At 48.6% G+C, this 15,094-nt stretch overlaps 4 protein-coding genes across 4 annotated transcripts; all 4 read right to left on the bottom strand.

The window, feature by feature from the left end:
- Window positions 1-174: 174 nt before the first annotated feature.
- Window positions 175-2,577, bottom strand: F5147DRAFT_789732 (aldehyde dehydrogenase family 1 member A3-like protein; the record flags this gene model as incomplete). The annotated part of the gene is made up of 13 exons (XM_041443033.1): window positions 175-414; window positions 463-656; window positions 695-850; window positions 903-1,040; window positions 1,116-1,477; window positions 1,531-1,558; window positions 1,611-1,635; window positions 1,683-1,822; window positions 1,876-1,926; window positions 1,976-2,209; window positions 2,263-2,304; window positions 2,357-2,425; window positions 2,482-2,577. 13 exons carry the CDS (start codon window positions 2,575-2,577, stop codon window positions 366-368), a joined length of 1,584 nt encoding a protein of 527 aa, XP_041285379.1. The 3' UTR covers window positions 175-365.
- Window positions 2,578-6,511: 3,934 nt separating this feature from the next.
- Window positions 6,512-6,802, bottom strand: F5147DRAFT_789730 (uncharacterized protein; the record flags this gene model as incomplete). Its single annotated transcript, XM_041443032.1, has 1 exon — window positions 6,512-6,802. A coding segment is annotated over one exon (291 nt), but the record flags the coding sequence as incomplete, so codon positions are not given.
- A 3,874-nt stretch (window positions 6,803-10,676) lies between these two features.
- Window positions 10,677-11,755, bottom strand: F5147DRAFT_658845 (uncharacterized protein; the record flags this gene model as incomplete). Its single annotated transcript, XM_041434507.1, has 7 exons — window positions 10,677-10,738; window positions 10,776-10,971; window positions 11,024-11,074; window positions 11,124-11,342; window positions 11,401-11,505; window positions 11,538-11,606; window positions 11,678-11,755. 7 exons carry the CDS (start codon window positions 11,753-11,755, stop codon window positions 10,677-10,679), a joined length of 780 nt encoding a protein of 259 aa, XP_041285377.1.
- Window positions 11,756-13,243: 1,488 nt separating this feature from the next.
- Window positions 13,244-13,537, bottom strand: F5147DRAFT_789727 (uncharacterized protein; the record flags this gene model as incomplete). The annotated part of the gene is made up of 1 exon (XM_041443031.1): window positions 13,244-13,537. A coding segment is annotated over one exon (294 nt), but the record flags the coding sequence as incomplete, so codon positions are not given.
- Window positions 13,538-15,094: the final 1,557 nt, after the last annotated feature.

The following is a 15,094-nucleotide window of genomic DNA, read 5'->3' as shown; positions in this document are numbered from 1 at the left end:
AAAATAGTAGGCTCGTGACCAGCCTGTTATAGGACTTACAGCAGTCACTCAAAGTAAGATTGACGAAATCAAAGGAGTCCCTGAAGTTCTTGCTATTAAATATTAAGATTCAAGCTCTCGTCATCTGAATTCGCTTTACTTCGTTTCTCTCTAACGAGAATTTGAAATTTACATGTAACATGGTAGTAAATACAATAATAGTACAAGATACTACACGTGCATTAGGATCAAACCTGCACCTACATCACCATCGCATTCAAAGTTTAATTTGTCATGCCAGCTGCAGCCCCGTTATCTTCGCTCCGCCCTCGTGTCGTGTCGGATCATGGAGCTCCCTGATGTAGTTATGTTTCATTTCCTCCAGCTTACATTTTGTGGCCGAGGTTTACGTGGACAGTCTTCACTGCAGTGTAACTGAGAGCACATGAGTTTGTGCTAATATATCATTGACGCAACACTCACTTGGTTAGGGCGTAGTCGCCACACTCACGACCGATACCGCTCTGCTTGATACCGCCAAATGGTACACTGGAGTTGATCGAGTCAACGCAGTTGATCCATGCAGTTCCAGCTTTGAGTCTGTGTGCCGTGTTGAGGGCACGGTTCAGGTCCTGGGTGAAAACAGCAGCAGCAAGACCGTAAAGCGTGTCATTTGCCTGCTTGGTCGCATATTGAACTCGATGAGAACACAAACAGGACTGAAAATATCCTCTTGGACGATCTTCATCGATGGGTCGACATTGGTGAAGATGGTGGGTTTGATGAAGTAGCCCTCGCTTCCATGGCGCTCACCACCGATTTCAACCTTGGCACCAGCCGCCTTTCCGGACTCATTGTAAGACATGATACGCTGGATCGTGCGTTAGACAGATGAATGGTTTCGAAAGCATTGCACGACATACGTTGAATTGAATCTCTGAGACCTGAGGACCCTGGAAAGTGTCAGGTGCAAATGGGTCACCGATCTTGAGCGACTGAGTGAAACGCTTGAAGAATTCGTCATGACTCATAGATGCCTTCTTGCACGAAGATACGCGAATCTGTGGTACACGTCTGACCGTGGTTCCAGCTGGTGAAATATAAGTGTAGTTTGTATGACAGCACGTTATACTCACAAGATGCCGAATACAGACAGCTTGTTCGATGTCTGCATCGTCAAAGATGATGTTTGGACTCTTTCCGCCGAGCTCAAGGGTGACGTTCTTGAGGTTGCTCCTCGCAGCAGCCTCCATGATCTTGCGACCAACAAGGGTTGAGCCAGCGAAGGCGACTTTCTCTATTCTCATATGTGAAGAGATGGCATTACCGGTAGTGTTTCCATAACCAGTGATGACGTTGACTACTCCAGGCGGGAAGCCAGCCTCGTTGATAAGGTGGCACATTCGGATGGTGGTCAGGGGTGTAAATTCTGAAGGTTTTAGAACCACCGTGTTGCCGCATGCGAGAGCAGGACCGATTTTCCAGGCCATCATGAGTACTGCAAAGCAAAGAGTGAGTGCACGGCTCTTCAAACGGCTGATGTACACGCACATGGGAAATTCCATAGGATGATTTGACCCTATTACACGAGTATAAGAGTAAGATCTGGGAGCTGAGATGAGTATGCTTACAACGACACCGATGGGCTCGTGGCGACTGTAGGTGAGCTTGTCTTCGCATAATCCCGGATGAAATGGGCGCACTCTAGGGTCTGCTGAGATATCTGTCCCAAGATGTCCCTCATGAGGAGCATGTCGTCTTGCATTATGAAGCCATACACTTGACCCAACTCCTTGTAGAGGTCAAGTGTCGCTTCGTGACGATCCGCTTGAGCGAAAATCATCTGCATGCAGAACATGTGGGCGGGAAATACGAAAGACGGCAAGAAAGAGGTACTTTTGATGCGCAAGAAAGCACGCCCAATGCCATCTTTGCATACGGATGCACCTGCAGAACATTGTTAGTCTAGTTCTAAAGAGGAAGAGAAAGAACATACCTCTGCTATCGTCCCGATCACAGTATCGAATATCTTGAGGGGTTGAAGATAAGTGGTCCCTATGCTGTCTATGTTATCGAGCGCTGCTGGTCCATTTTTGCCTGCAGATAACACAGGTCTCGCACGTCCCCAAATTTGGTTCATCTGATCTGCACCGTGACCGGCATCCTGAAGTGCCTTGTTCACAGATTGGGGATCGGCGCCTTGTTGCACAACAGCAGAAGTATCCTGAGCCTGGTGTAGCCAGTAGAAGTTAGAGAGAGAGCAGATATCGGAATGTCACCTACCTGAACGGGGTCGCGACTGCGTGAATCGTTGAACTTTGAGCACTTGTGTAAGATATCAGCCTTATCCCCGGACTGAGTATTGATTTCGACTTACAGAAATTTTTTTGACAACACCATTCTTAACCTTGCCCAGCAAGCGACAGATTTTGCCACGGGGTCGGCCCTAGAGAAAGGATAAATTGTCATTGAGTTTTAACTTCATGAATATCAACCACTTACCCGGCGCTCCGTAGTATTTGTGTCGTTGGGTGTCTCAATGTCTAGAGGAGGAACTGACCTGGACTCGGGGTTCCCCAATTGACTGGGGTTGTTCATGGTGAATAGTTGAGGTTAATGCAAATGGTCCAAGTAGTGTAAGACAAGAAGTTGGAGAATTAGGGTGCGCGCGGCCTCGAGGCAATGTTTGCTGCTATGTTAACTTCAGGCGTAAACATTGGGTGCGCGCCACAGAACTCCAGGACTCGGAAACGCAAGGAAGAATATTTGAATCGAAGATTTGTTGATCGGGCTATATATAGCCACATCGAGACATGAACGCAAAGTTGAGAATAAAAAAAGAACAGCGCCGTATACTTCCGTATTACATAATAATATTGTGATCTTAAACTCATCCTAGTGCTAGTGAATATTGACTTCAACCGTCTCTGACGAGCTCACGCCCGTTGTGCCTTCGGCACAAATCGAAGGAGCGCTACGCGCTCCTTCAGGGGAGGAAAATGAGTGTTGTTCCTTCGTCACGGGAAGCCAAGGAGGGCTACACCCTCCTTTGGCTTCCTGGCCTCAGGCTGCATCCTAATAAATTGTGCATTTTGGATAATTTTGAAAATACATTTATGAGCAGTTCAAAAAACTAAAAGTACAATCTACCACCACATAAAGTACATAGTACATAGTAAGATCAGTCAGTTCTACATTCTTTGAGCAGGATTCTGACAAAATTACAAAATATATAACAGTATCTGTTACAAGTAACATCGGTCACATGGCCCCCCTATCATTTTCCCTTCATCCTCGCCCTCACCATCTACCGGCTCGTCCTCCTTTACCGACTTTCCGTTGACCAGATCCTCGGGACCGTTCCCATCCCTCGCATCGCCTGCCTCTATGCACATGCACGCACGTTCCTCCCTTGATTCGACCACCAATGTGGTCCCGCACCTATGACTCGGTCTGACTCGTGCCACCAATGTGGCTTTCCTCTTTCTGTTCCCTCTGACTGCGGATTCCCGCACGCTGTATTCTTACCGTTGGTTCGTTCCAACGTTTCTCGGTCTCATTCCACATTCGACCACCCATCACTAATCCGGCCATGTTGCCAACGCACCTATACCATTCTCGTTTCCCCTTTACCCTTACCTACTGTGCGGTAGCCTTGCCCTTAATCCTCTCCACTTAGTATAAGTAGTCGGTCACCCTGTACTAGATTCTCTAACTTGAATCTACTCAATCTTCCCTGGAACATACTCCTCTCTGAAGCCCCCTCAGCTTCAGTCTCTAGTATCTTTTCTTAGTTGCTCATTGCGACTAAGTCTACCTCGATCGACCTCATCATACGGACAAGACAGTCCTTACCTTGAGTGACTTCACAGACATCCGTCTACGAAGTCACGTGACACGCACGTACTGTGATCGCTGCTGACTCGTCGTCGCCAGTCTCACTTGCTATACCGGATCCTTCCGGTTACGTCATGAACGTTAGTGGACGACGCCCCTCTTAGGGCTCCGCCTAACAGATCTATTTGAGTGCGTAACAGTATCATTGAATGTATTGATTTTCCCATCTTTGCCTGTCGGAAAAAAGTTCCCAGGGTTTTAAGGCCTTGCAAGACATTTTAATGCTCTATTTGGAGGGTGTCGTTATAAGGGCTTTTAAATGGGTAAGATAATATTTTAATGCCCATTAAAAGGCACTTATAAGGGCCCTTTTGATGACCTTATGTTGAGTTTTGCCTCGCTGTGCCTCAGAACGGCCCATTAAAATGCCTTGTACTGTATCCATTCGACCTTAGGTTCGTGGGGGTCCTGATGTGACATGACATAATGGTAGGTTCACATGTTCGTCTGGCTGAGGGTGGTGTGACAGAAGTATTAATAGGTTTGTATTTACATGTTTTTTCTACATAATACACACATGCAATGAAATGTAATGCAAAGAGGTAACTGTTTCAATATTCAAGGTAAAAGAGGTAGAAAGTAAGTAGAAAAACATGGTAAAATTATAATTTATGCCACCACCCATGAACAAAATGTCACACATTTAGGTTCGCTACCCTCAATTTGGTGTGACTGTCACATGAAATAAGTTCAGTTCGGGGGCTCGGCGACGCTGTGACGAACCTAAGGTCAAATGGATACAGTAAGGTCCTCTTAAGGTGCTGAGCTGGACTTGTAATCCGGCAGTATTACAATGGTACCTAACTTTTTTCCGACACCTACCCATCTCCCAATTGTCTCCTACATCCTCCCGTCTCCCGTCTCCCGTCTCCCGTCTCCCGTCTCCCGTCTCCCGTCTCCCGTCTCCCGTCTCCCGTCTCCCGTCTCCCGTCTCCCGTCTCCCGTCTCCCGTCTCCCGTCTCCCGTCTCCCGTCTCCCGTCTCTATGTGCTCCCATTCTCCCATTTTTGAGTCCACATTGTCTTCAGTGTCTCCTTTGATTTTGATTTTTTCACAACCTTCTGTCATTCATCTCTTGTCACCATATATTTGTTTTCCCCCTGTCTGTAATTGTATTATACATTGTTTCATTATTTGATGTATGTATACAGATACTACCATAACAATTACAGTAGGGAAAAACTCATCTGCCTTCCCCTGCTCAAAGACATCTTTTTAATCATTTAATGCCATGTACATATACAGTTACCAACATCATGCTAAGTTCCCAACTGGCGACGCTATTTGAGTTGGCGCTCGAAAACACGTGACAAAGCCACGTGAGAAAACCACACGAGATTCCCAAAAACAGGTTTAAGCGAGGTAAGCAAAATACGCGAAATACGCGAGTGCCCGTGCATTTCCGAAAACCATCGTACTTTACTTCTTAGATTCCGTCTCTTTGCAATGCCCCACTCTTTGTCATTTCAAATTTTTCCCTTCATGCTATTTGTGTGCTGCTACATAGTAAAGAACAACTATTCTAAGTGAATCGTCGACCATTCCCGTCCCACTGCTCGTCACCTACCCCATCAACGATTTCTTTCGCATCATCGCGCAACCACCTTCCAGGCTCAAACTGCGAAGAAGTAGATTTCGTGGAGTTGGTGGAAAGATGAGAAAAGTGAGACACACCACCAACCTTTGAAGGAATTGAATCGCTCATGCTTGGTATGAACAATGCTTGTAACCCATAATCCTATCATGATCATTCAGTGAGTCTGCAGTGCGTGCAGTTCGAACAATACATCTTCTACAGTATCATTATATTTAAACTTGACCTCAGATGCTCATCTTAGCTGTGAGCTGTCCAATGTTAACGTGTATGGCCGGGTCAGCACCTTCTTCGATATTGAAATTGCCAGCACAAAGACTGTCACTTTATCGATCCCGACTCTCTCTAGACGTTGAGTGAACAAAAAAAGAGAGTGAATAAGTGGACTTTTGATCAGATCAAACTGCTCGTCTTGTAACTAACTCATCTTTGATCTATCGCTGGCAGGTCCGACCCACGGTGTTCTGTTTGCTCCAAACAAGATACCTCATACGCTCATATCATGTCCTCATTCCACTCAATATCACCTCTATTTGTTTCTTGATCATTGCACCCATCATTCTCATGGTACTAGCTCATTGTTACTATACACATGTTGTACTGTACGCAATGAACCACATTCCCTTCCATTGACCTAGTTCTCTCAACATTTAAACTGTATTGAGGGCAACTGAAGCCAGACGGCCCCAACTACTTCAGCCGCCGCCGCCGTAATCTTCAGTTGAACCAGTTCACTTCGGAAGGCGCCTTGAACACACTCTTGTCTATCAATTTCGCTTGACCGCATCTCAGATAACTTCATTCGTCACCCGAAGGTAGCTCCATGCTCTCAAAAAAATCTGTCATGTCGTTCGCTCAAACTACCCCAAACTTGAATGTAATACTGTGTATATGATAGACAATGGATTAAATGTACACTCCATATCGTACTCGACAAATATCTCTACAAATCGATTTACAGGACGAGATTATCACAATCAAGAGCTACAAGGATCGAATTGATTAACTGTGTGGGACAGAAAAAATCGGAGACTCACTCCTTGTAGCAGTCCTGCCAGTGTGAGCCATGTGCCATGCAACTCAAGTCAAGCTCAACGCCTCTGGGTATCACAAATGCAGTCCGAGGCCTATAAAATGGTTTACGAGAAGCTGGTGGTACCCAGAATAAGAGCCAGCAATTAGGTCCCACCATCCATCCATCTTCCTCCAGACAATTGAACGTCGAGCTGGGGTCATTATGGGGGCCACCTGCGAGTAGCTCAGTAGTGTCACGCAGTGCATAAGTCGAGTCTGATGAGAAGGAAATGATGGTATCGTTCGCAGTGTTGGATGTGGGGATGGCTGGTGTTGGATGTGGGATGTAATTGTCATGCGGGGAGGATGGTAAACAGTCTCCTTTGGTATGGTCCTGCAGTGACTTCCCAATCGCTGCATACCACACTCGGACAGTGCCATCCCATGAAGAAGAAATGATGCGAGTCCCATCCCGCAAGAATGAGACTGAGGTAACTACATCAGTGTGCCCCTGTAAGGGGTCACCAACTGGCTGCCCTGTTGCAAGATCCCACAACCGGATAGTCTTATCGTCTGAACTAGATGTAATGCGAGTCCCATCTGGTGAGAAGAAGACCGATGTCACCCTGTCAGTGTGCCCTTCCAAAGGCTCTCCAACAGGTTTCCCTGTTCCTACATCCCACAGCCGGACTGTCCAATCATCCGAACCAGAGATGATGTGAGTCCCGTCTGGAGAGAACGAGACCGACCTAACCTGATGAGTGTGCCCGAGGAAAGGCTCACCCACTAACTGCCCCGTCCCTGCGTCCCACAACCAGACAGTCTGATCTGCAGAACCAGTCGTGATGTGAGTTCCGTCCGGCGAGAATGAGACTGACCAAACCCGCTCACTGTGCCCCTCCAAGGGCTCACCAACTAGCTTCCCCATCCCTGCATCCCACAACCGGATTGTGTTATCGTCCGAACCAGAAACGATGCGAGTCCCGTCCGGAGAGAACGAGACTGAGTTAACCTCATCAGTGTGCCCAAGGAAAGGCTCACCCACTAACTGCCCCGTCCCTGCATCCCACAGCCGGATAGTCTTATCTGCAGAACCAGTCACAATGCGAGTCCCATCCGGAGAGAACGAGACTGAATGGACATAATCAGTGTGCCCCAACAAGGGCTCACCGACTGGACGACCTGTCGCTGCATCCAACAGCCTGACAGTGCCATCGCTCGAACCAGTGGTGAAGCGGGTCCCATCCGGTGATAGCGAGACTGAGGTAATGTAATTGGAATTGGTGGGGTCACCAACTGGCTTCCCTGTAGATGCATCCCACAGTCGGGCAGTCTTATCCCGAGAACCGGTCGCGATGCGAGTCCCATCCGGAGAGAACGAGACTGAGTTGACCCAATTAGTGTGCCCCAGTAAGGGCTCACCCACTGGCTTCCCTGTTGCTGGATCCCACAACCAGACAGTATTATCGATTGAACCTGTCACGATGCGACTTCCGTCTGGCGAGAATGAAACTGACGTCACCATACCAGTGTGCCCCTTCATGGGCTCACCGACAGGCTTCCCTGTCGCCACATCCCACAGCTGGACAGTCTTATCTCTCGAACCAGAAACGATGCGTGTCCCATCCAGAGAGAACGAGACTGACATAACCCAACCAGCGCGCCCCCACAAGGGCTCACCGACAGGCTTGCCCGTTCCTGCATCCCACAGCTGGACGGTTCCATCGTCCGAACCAGAAACGATGCGTGTCCCATCCAGAGAGAACGAGACTGATCGGACCCAATCAGTGTACCAGGCTTTCAAGGGCTCACCAACTGGCTGCTGCGTTGCTGCATCCCATAGCCGGAGAGTATTATCCATTGAACCTGAAACGATGCGAGTTCCGTTCAGCGAGAATGCGACTGAGTAAACCGACGCAGCATGCCCTGATAAGGGGTCACCGACGGTCTGCCACATTGCTACATCCCACAACCGGATGGTGTTATCTTCCAAGCCAGACACGATGCGCATCCCATCTGGCGAGAATGAAACTGAGTTAACTGACTTGGTGTGCCCCAGCAAGGGCTCGCCTACTGGCTGCCCCGTTGCTGCATCCCATAACCGCACAGTGCGATCATCTGATCCAGTCGCAATGCAAGTCCCATCCGGCGAGAACAAGACTGAGTTAACCCAACCAGTGTGTCTGCTGATCACAGTCTGAACGGCCATCCAGTTCATATCACATCCGGATGCTACACGAAGAGAGTTCAGAAACCGTGCAGAAAATGTTCTGGATAGTGCAGAGTTGAGGGGAGAGAATGGAAGTGCTGATACATAGAGATGAGGCGTGCTGTGTAAGATGATGCCACTGAACACTTGAATGAATCTCTGCACATCCATTGCAGCAGACGAGGCATCTTCGTATCCGGCGTGACCCTGTAATTGCAATTGCGCGTTAGTGAGCACGTTAACCTAACACTCGATAACCGTGTGCTCACCTTCAACCACTTGGCAATGAGCGGAAGGGCGGAGACTGCGCCACTGAGCGCATTGATAAGACAGAGTACTTCGAGCCAGAAAAACAGTCGCTCATGGTCGAGGAATGATTTTATTTCTTTGGCGAGTTCTGGATCAAAGGCAGTGGCTTATACATGTGAAAGCCAGAATCAACAGGTATAGGATAGATGTGGGGAAATGCATGTTTTGACTCGTTCTCGCAGATCGGGATCTTCAGAGTTGGGAAGATAAGATGATTTTAAATTGCAGATATTGAAAGAGAGTTCATCTTTCATCGCTCCAAGTGATGCGAGAGCAAGGTCGCATTGAACCTTCGGCACGTCGACAAAGAACTCTCCGCTGTGTGATTCGTCTGTCAGGAAATCGCGGAAGGATGCGTGAAGGGGTCGGATTGGGGTGGATGGGTCGGTGGTGCCGCTAAGGAGGGATCCCATGTGTTCTACTATGACCTCCACTTTGTAACGCTCACTTGCATCTGGAAAATGGCTTCGCATGGCATTCAGGGAATTCAAAGGGAGGGGTTCGGCTGTGCCAAGAATTTGTCCCATCATGGAATGAAACACCGCTAGCTGTGTTTGCTGAGACTTGAGGCTTGTGTGTTTATCCTTTGGCATCATCTGCGTCAGAATTAAGTCATATATATCATACAACAGGTGCTCCCGTTCGACAGGATCGCACGACACCATCACATTGAACGACTGATCAGAAGATAGCCCTGGAGAAGGTGCTTCGATGGATTCGCAAGCAAGATGTGCCCACTCGAAAAGACCATCAGCTTTCTTCGCGAGGGCTGTAAATTCCGTGCTCCCAAAATGCGGAAGCCCTTCTAGCTTCTTCGACATGTAAGCGTGAATATCGCGTTCTGCGACTTTTGGTGGAATGTCGTCCATGGAAATCCGTTTAATGTGTTGAGCGCCTGCAAACGCATTCTGAATGTCCCAAAGTGGGCGAGAGGTGACAATAAACTGAAAGTTCTTTGGGAGCTCCGTGATTTGAGGAACAGCAGAGTTCTGAAGTTTACCGGAAAGAATGCGAAGAAGGTCGCATCGTGTCTTGGCCACCCTGCTCTCGTCCAGCGCGTCGATCACGATCACGACAGGGCCCACGGTTGAATCTGAGAGCTTCTGCATTGGTTCCATCAGAAGCTTCTGCCATTGCTGGAAGATGTCAGCTGTAGTCTTGAGCGCACTGTCATTCTGAACTTTATCTGCCAAGGCTCGCCTCATCCCCCAATCATGATCAGCCAGGTTGCGCGCGATGGTAGAATATATCTTCTCATGGCAACGGTCGGCTTCTCGATCTCGGTCGAAGCAATAACATGAACCGAGCCCTCCCGCGTCACTGAACCACTTAGCAATCGTGTGGGCGATGGCTGATTTGCCCTTGCCTGCAGGGCCAGATAGCCACAGCACCCGTGGAACGTCGTCTCCAGTGCTGTTCACCCAATCTGTGATCTGGGAGAGTATCTCCATGCACGTCCCTTGGAGGCATTGTTTCCTGGTATCTAGCCCTGCGTTCGCTGCATAAGTTATACCACTGAGGTCTAGTAGTTCGCCTGAAGAGAAATGTATAGCTGTTGCATCAGGAACAGGTATGATACTCACCTGTATGGTAGGTGTAAATAGCTACGTCCAGAGCAACTTGGTCTCGGAAGCTTTGCATGAGGGCATCCAACGCATTGCTATACCGTTGAATTTCATTGTTTGTTTCGGTGAGAATGTCTTTCCCGAGTCTCTTCCCTGTTATAATTGTAGGAGACTGAGTGCGTAGAATGTGCAACAATTTGAAGACTCACAGAAGCTCTTGGTCTCTGCATAATCTCTAATGAAGCGAGCGCATTCAAGGGTCTGCTGAGAGATCTGTCCAAGGATATCGCGCATCGATGAAATCTGGCCAAGCGTCTCGTCCTGGATCATGAAGTCGTAAACTTGATCCAACTTGTCGACAAGATGATGGACTGCTTGATCGCGGTCCAATTGGGCGATGACCATCTACCCTGATGACTCTTGAGCGCATGATAAAAACGAGAGGAACTAAACATACTTTTGAAGCACAAGATAAGACGCCCAGTGCAATCTTTGCATATGGATGTACCTGCAGAACGAAGTTAGTGCAATTCCAACTAACAGGATTGGGCCCATACATCTGCGAGCTTCCCTATAATATTGTCAAATATCCTAAGGGGTTGAAGATATGCATCCTGGAAACTATATGCGTCCTCGAGATCCCCTGGTGCATTTTGGGTGGCGGATGCTCCAGACTCTACAGGCCCTGACACGAGATTCATGCCTTTGACAGTCTTTTTGGCGTCTCGAAGTGCCGATTGGGGATCACCGCCTTGTTTCACATCAGATGAAGCATTCTGAACCATGCGACCGTCAGAAGTTGAGAGAGAAAGCAGAAACTGAAAGGTGACTTACCTCGTGCTTGATATTCGGAGTTGACAAAGCGCCTGTGTGATCAACGTTTGGGAGAATAGGCTCGCTGCTGCGCAAATTCTTCGAGCGCTTGTGTATAATCTCAGCCTGATCCCATGCAATTCGGTTTCTCAACTTACAAAAATTTTCTTTGTTACACCATCCTTAGCCTTCTTCAGAAACTGACAAAATTTGTGTGGCGGTCGGGCCTGGACAAACAAGGGCATCAGAGTCAGTGTTCGAGAGTGTGATGGACAAGGGATGCATATGAGCAAGGTACCAAGCTTCCTTGAGCGACTGCTGTTGTGTCTGGAGCAACTTGGGTCGAGTCCCTTGATTGACTCTTGCTGTTGCTCATGGCGAATAGTTAAGGGTCAGTTGGGTGAAGTAGGCGTTGAACAACAAGAGTGGGTAGGAACGTGGTGTAAATATGATAGCAAGGCATAGCCTTGGCCGTAAGCACGCAAGCCTCGAGGCAATACTTATTTGCTGCTGTGTTGACCTCCGAAGCCCTAAACATGGCCAGCTGCTTGGGGCAGGCACTACCATGATGTAACTCCGTGAAATGCCAGGAAGTCGAAGGAACAAATCGGACCATCTTCATTCATAAGTTACCATTCTAGTATGGACAGTCGAGGTCATTACTCAGTTATGCAAGGACGTTCAAAGCTGGGTTGATGTCGGAGTTACCCGAAAACAAATGTTCAACGTTCAATCGATCATCCTGCATGTTGCAGCTTGTATATGATCTCAGATCTGACATGAATGCATGACCGCGGAACCCGTGTCTCAAATCAAATTCCATTTCTCATCCTCAGCTATGCATTTGTCGTCCTCCACACTCTAAACTGCTAGTCAGGACGCGCCAGCCTTGATTGGATTCTCCATGGATCAACTGATCCCGCATCGATACCAGAAGGTAGCGTTCTACGAGAGCTTCAAGCCGACTACTTGAAGTCGTAACTGACCTTGCTAACCCTTAGCACACGCCATCAAACGTAAAAATAACTGCGACACCTGAGGCAGTGCAACACACTTCTCGCGAGACGACACCAAGAAGGCCTGTGCCACAAGCGGGCACTAGAAGTAGATATGGGTGAGCGGCAAGGGAAGAAGAATGGAGTATTCAATATGAAGGAGGATGGCAAAACGGCAACACCAAGTGTCACGGTAAGCCGCACCCAATATTATTTTCCTTAATGAAATATCATCCTTCATATTGCTTTTAGCTTGCTAGACGCTCGTCCATCTTATTTCTGGCATGTGTTCTCGAAGTTTCACATCTTCCACGCCTCAAGTCTTGACATACGTGCACCCATCATTCTCATGGTACTAGCTCGTTGTTACCATACACATGTTGTACTGTACACAACGAACCACATTCCTTCCCACTGACCCAGTCCTCTTCAACATTTAAAGTTTTAAACTGCGTGTGCAGTGTGCATCCGAAGCCAAATGACTATCCAAAGCTTCAACCGCTGCATGCTGCTGTACAATCTCCTTCATTCAATCTACTTTGGGAGGTGCGCACTTAAGTTCTCTCCATTAGTTTCGCTTGATCCCATCTCTGATCACATTCATGTTCGTTTCATGCTCTCAAGAACCTGTCAGTACTCAGTCACAACCTTTCTAACACGCGCGTCGTTCGCTCAAACTACCCCAAAGTCAAATACAATGCTACATATATATGTAATAGAATAATGAATTCATTGTATACACCATATCGTAGTGGACAAATATCTCTACAAATCAATTTACAGGAACGAGACTGATGATCGCAATCAAGAGCTACAAGAATCGAATTAATTAACTGCGAGGAACAGAAAAAACTGAGAACTCACTCCTTGTAGCAGTCGTGCCAGCACATGCCATGTGCCATACAGCTCAAGTCAAGCTCAATACCACCTTCGGGCATCACTAATGCATTCCGAGGATTATATCTAAATGTTTCTCGAGAAGCGGGTGGTACCCAGAATAAGAGCCGATGATTAGGTCCCATCATCCATCCGTCTTCTTCCAGAAAATTGAACGTCGACCTGCGGTCATGAGGGCGGGCACCTGCGAGTAGCTCAGCAGTGTCGCGCAGTGCATGTGTCGGGTTTGATGAGAAGGAAATTAAGGCATCGTTTGCAGTGTTGGGTGTGGGGACGGCCGGTGTTGGATGTGAGATGCAACTGCCATGTGGGGAGGATGCTGAACAGTCTTCTTCGGCATGGTCCTGCAATGACTTCCCAATTGCTGCATACCACACTCGGACAGTTCCATCCGATAAAGAAGAAATGATGCGAGTCCCATCCCACGAGAATGAGACTGAGTTGACCCACGCAGTTTGCACCCGCAAGGGCTCACCGACTGGCTGCCCTGTTGCAAGATCCCACAGCCAGACAGTTTCATCGTGCGAACCAGAAACGATGCATGTCCCATCCGGAGAGAATGAGACTGAATTGACATGGCCAGTGTGCCCCTCCAAGAGCTCTCCAATAGGCTTCCCTGTTACTGCATCCCACAGCCGGACAGTCTCATCCTTAGAACCAGTCGCGATGCGAGTTCCGTCCAGTGAGAACGATACCGACGTAACCTCATCAGTGTGCCCTAGGAAAGGCTCACCCACTAACTGCCCCGTCGCCACATCCCACAGCTGGACAGTCTTATCATCTGAACCAGAGACAATGCGAGTCCCATCTGGAGAAAGCAAGACTGACATAACTGGACCAGCGTGCTGCAAGGGCTCGCCAACAGGCTTCCCCGTTCCTGCATCCCACAGCTGGACTGTGTGATCGCCCGAACCAGAAATGATGCAAGTCCCATCCAGAGAGAACGAGACTGACCGGACCGAATCAGTGTGCCCTTCCAAGGGCTCACCAACTGGCTGCTGCGTTGCTGTATCCCATAGCCGGAGAGTCTTATCAGATGAACCTGAAATGATGCGAGTTCCATTCGGCGAGAACGCGACTGATTGAACCAACCCAGTATGCCCCAATAAGGGCTCACCAGCTGGGCGACCTGTCAATGCATCCAACAGCCGGACAGTGCCATACAGAGAACCAGTGGCGAAGTGGGTCCCATCCGGCGATAGCGAGACTGAGATAATGAAATTGGAATTGGTGGGGTCACCAACTGGCTTCCCTGCAGATGCATCCCACAGTCGGACAGTGTTATCCGCAGAACCAGTCGCAATGCGAGTCCCATCTGGAGAGAACAAGACTGAGCAGACAGAATAAGTGTGCCCCAGTAAGGGCTCACCCACTGGCTTCCCTGTTGCTGGATCCCACAACCGGACAGTATGATCGTATGAACCTGTCACAATGCAACTTCTGTCTGGCAAGAATGAAACTGACCTCACCCCAAAAATGTGCCCCATGGGCTCACCGACAGGCTTCCTTGTTGCCACATCCCACAGCTGGACAGTCTTATCGCCCGAACCAGAGACAATGTGAGTCCCATCCGGAGAGAACGAAACTGACATAACCCAACCAGTGTGCCCCAGCAAGGGCTCACCGACAGGATTCCCCGTCCCTGCATCCCACAGCCGGACAGTTTGATCGTCCGAACCAGAAACAATGTGTGTCCCATCCGGAGAGAACGAGACTGATCGGACCCAATTAGTGTGCCCTTCCAAGGGCTCACCAACTGGCTGCTGCATTGCTGTATCCCATAGTCGGAGAGTCTCATCATATGAACCTGAAACGATGCGAGT

The sequence above is a fragment of the Suillus discolor genome (assembly GCF_016758755.1).
Source record: "Suillus discolor strain FC423 chromosome Unknown F5147scaffold_127, whole genome shotgun sequence".
NCBI classification, from domain to species: Eukaryota; Fungi; Basidiomycota; class Agaricomycetes; order Boletales; family Suillaceae; genus Suillus; species Suillus discolor.
This window is presented reverse-complemented; position numbering and strand designations above follow the sequence as displayed.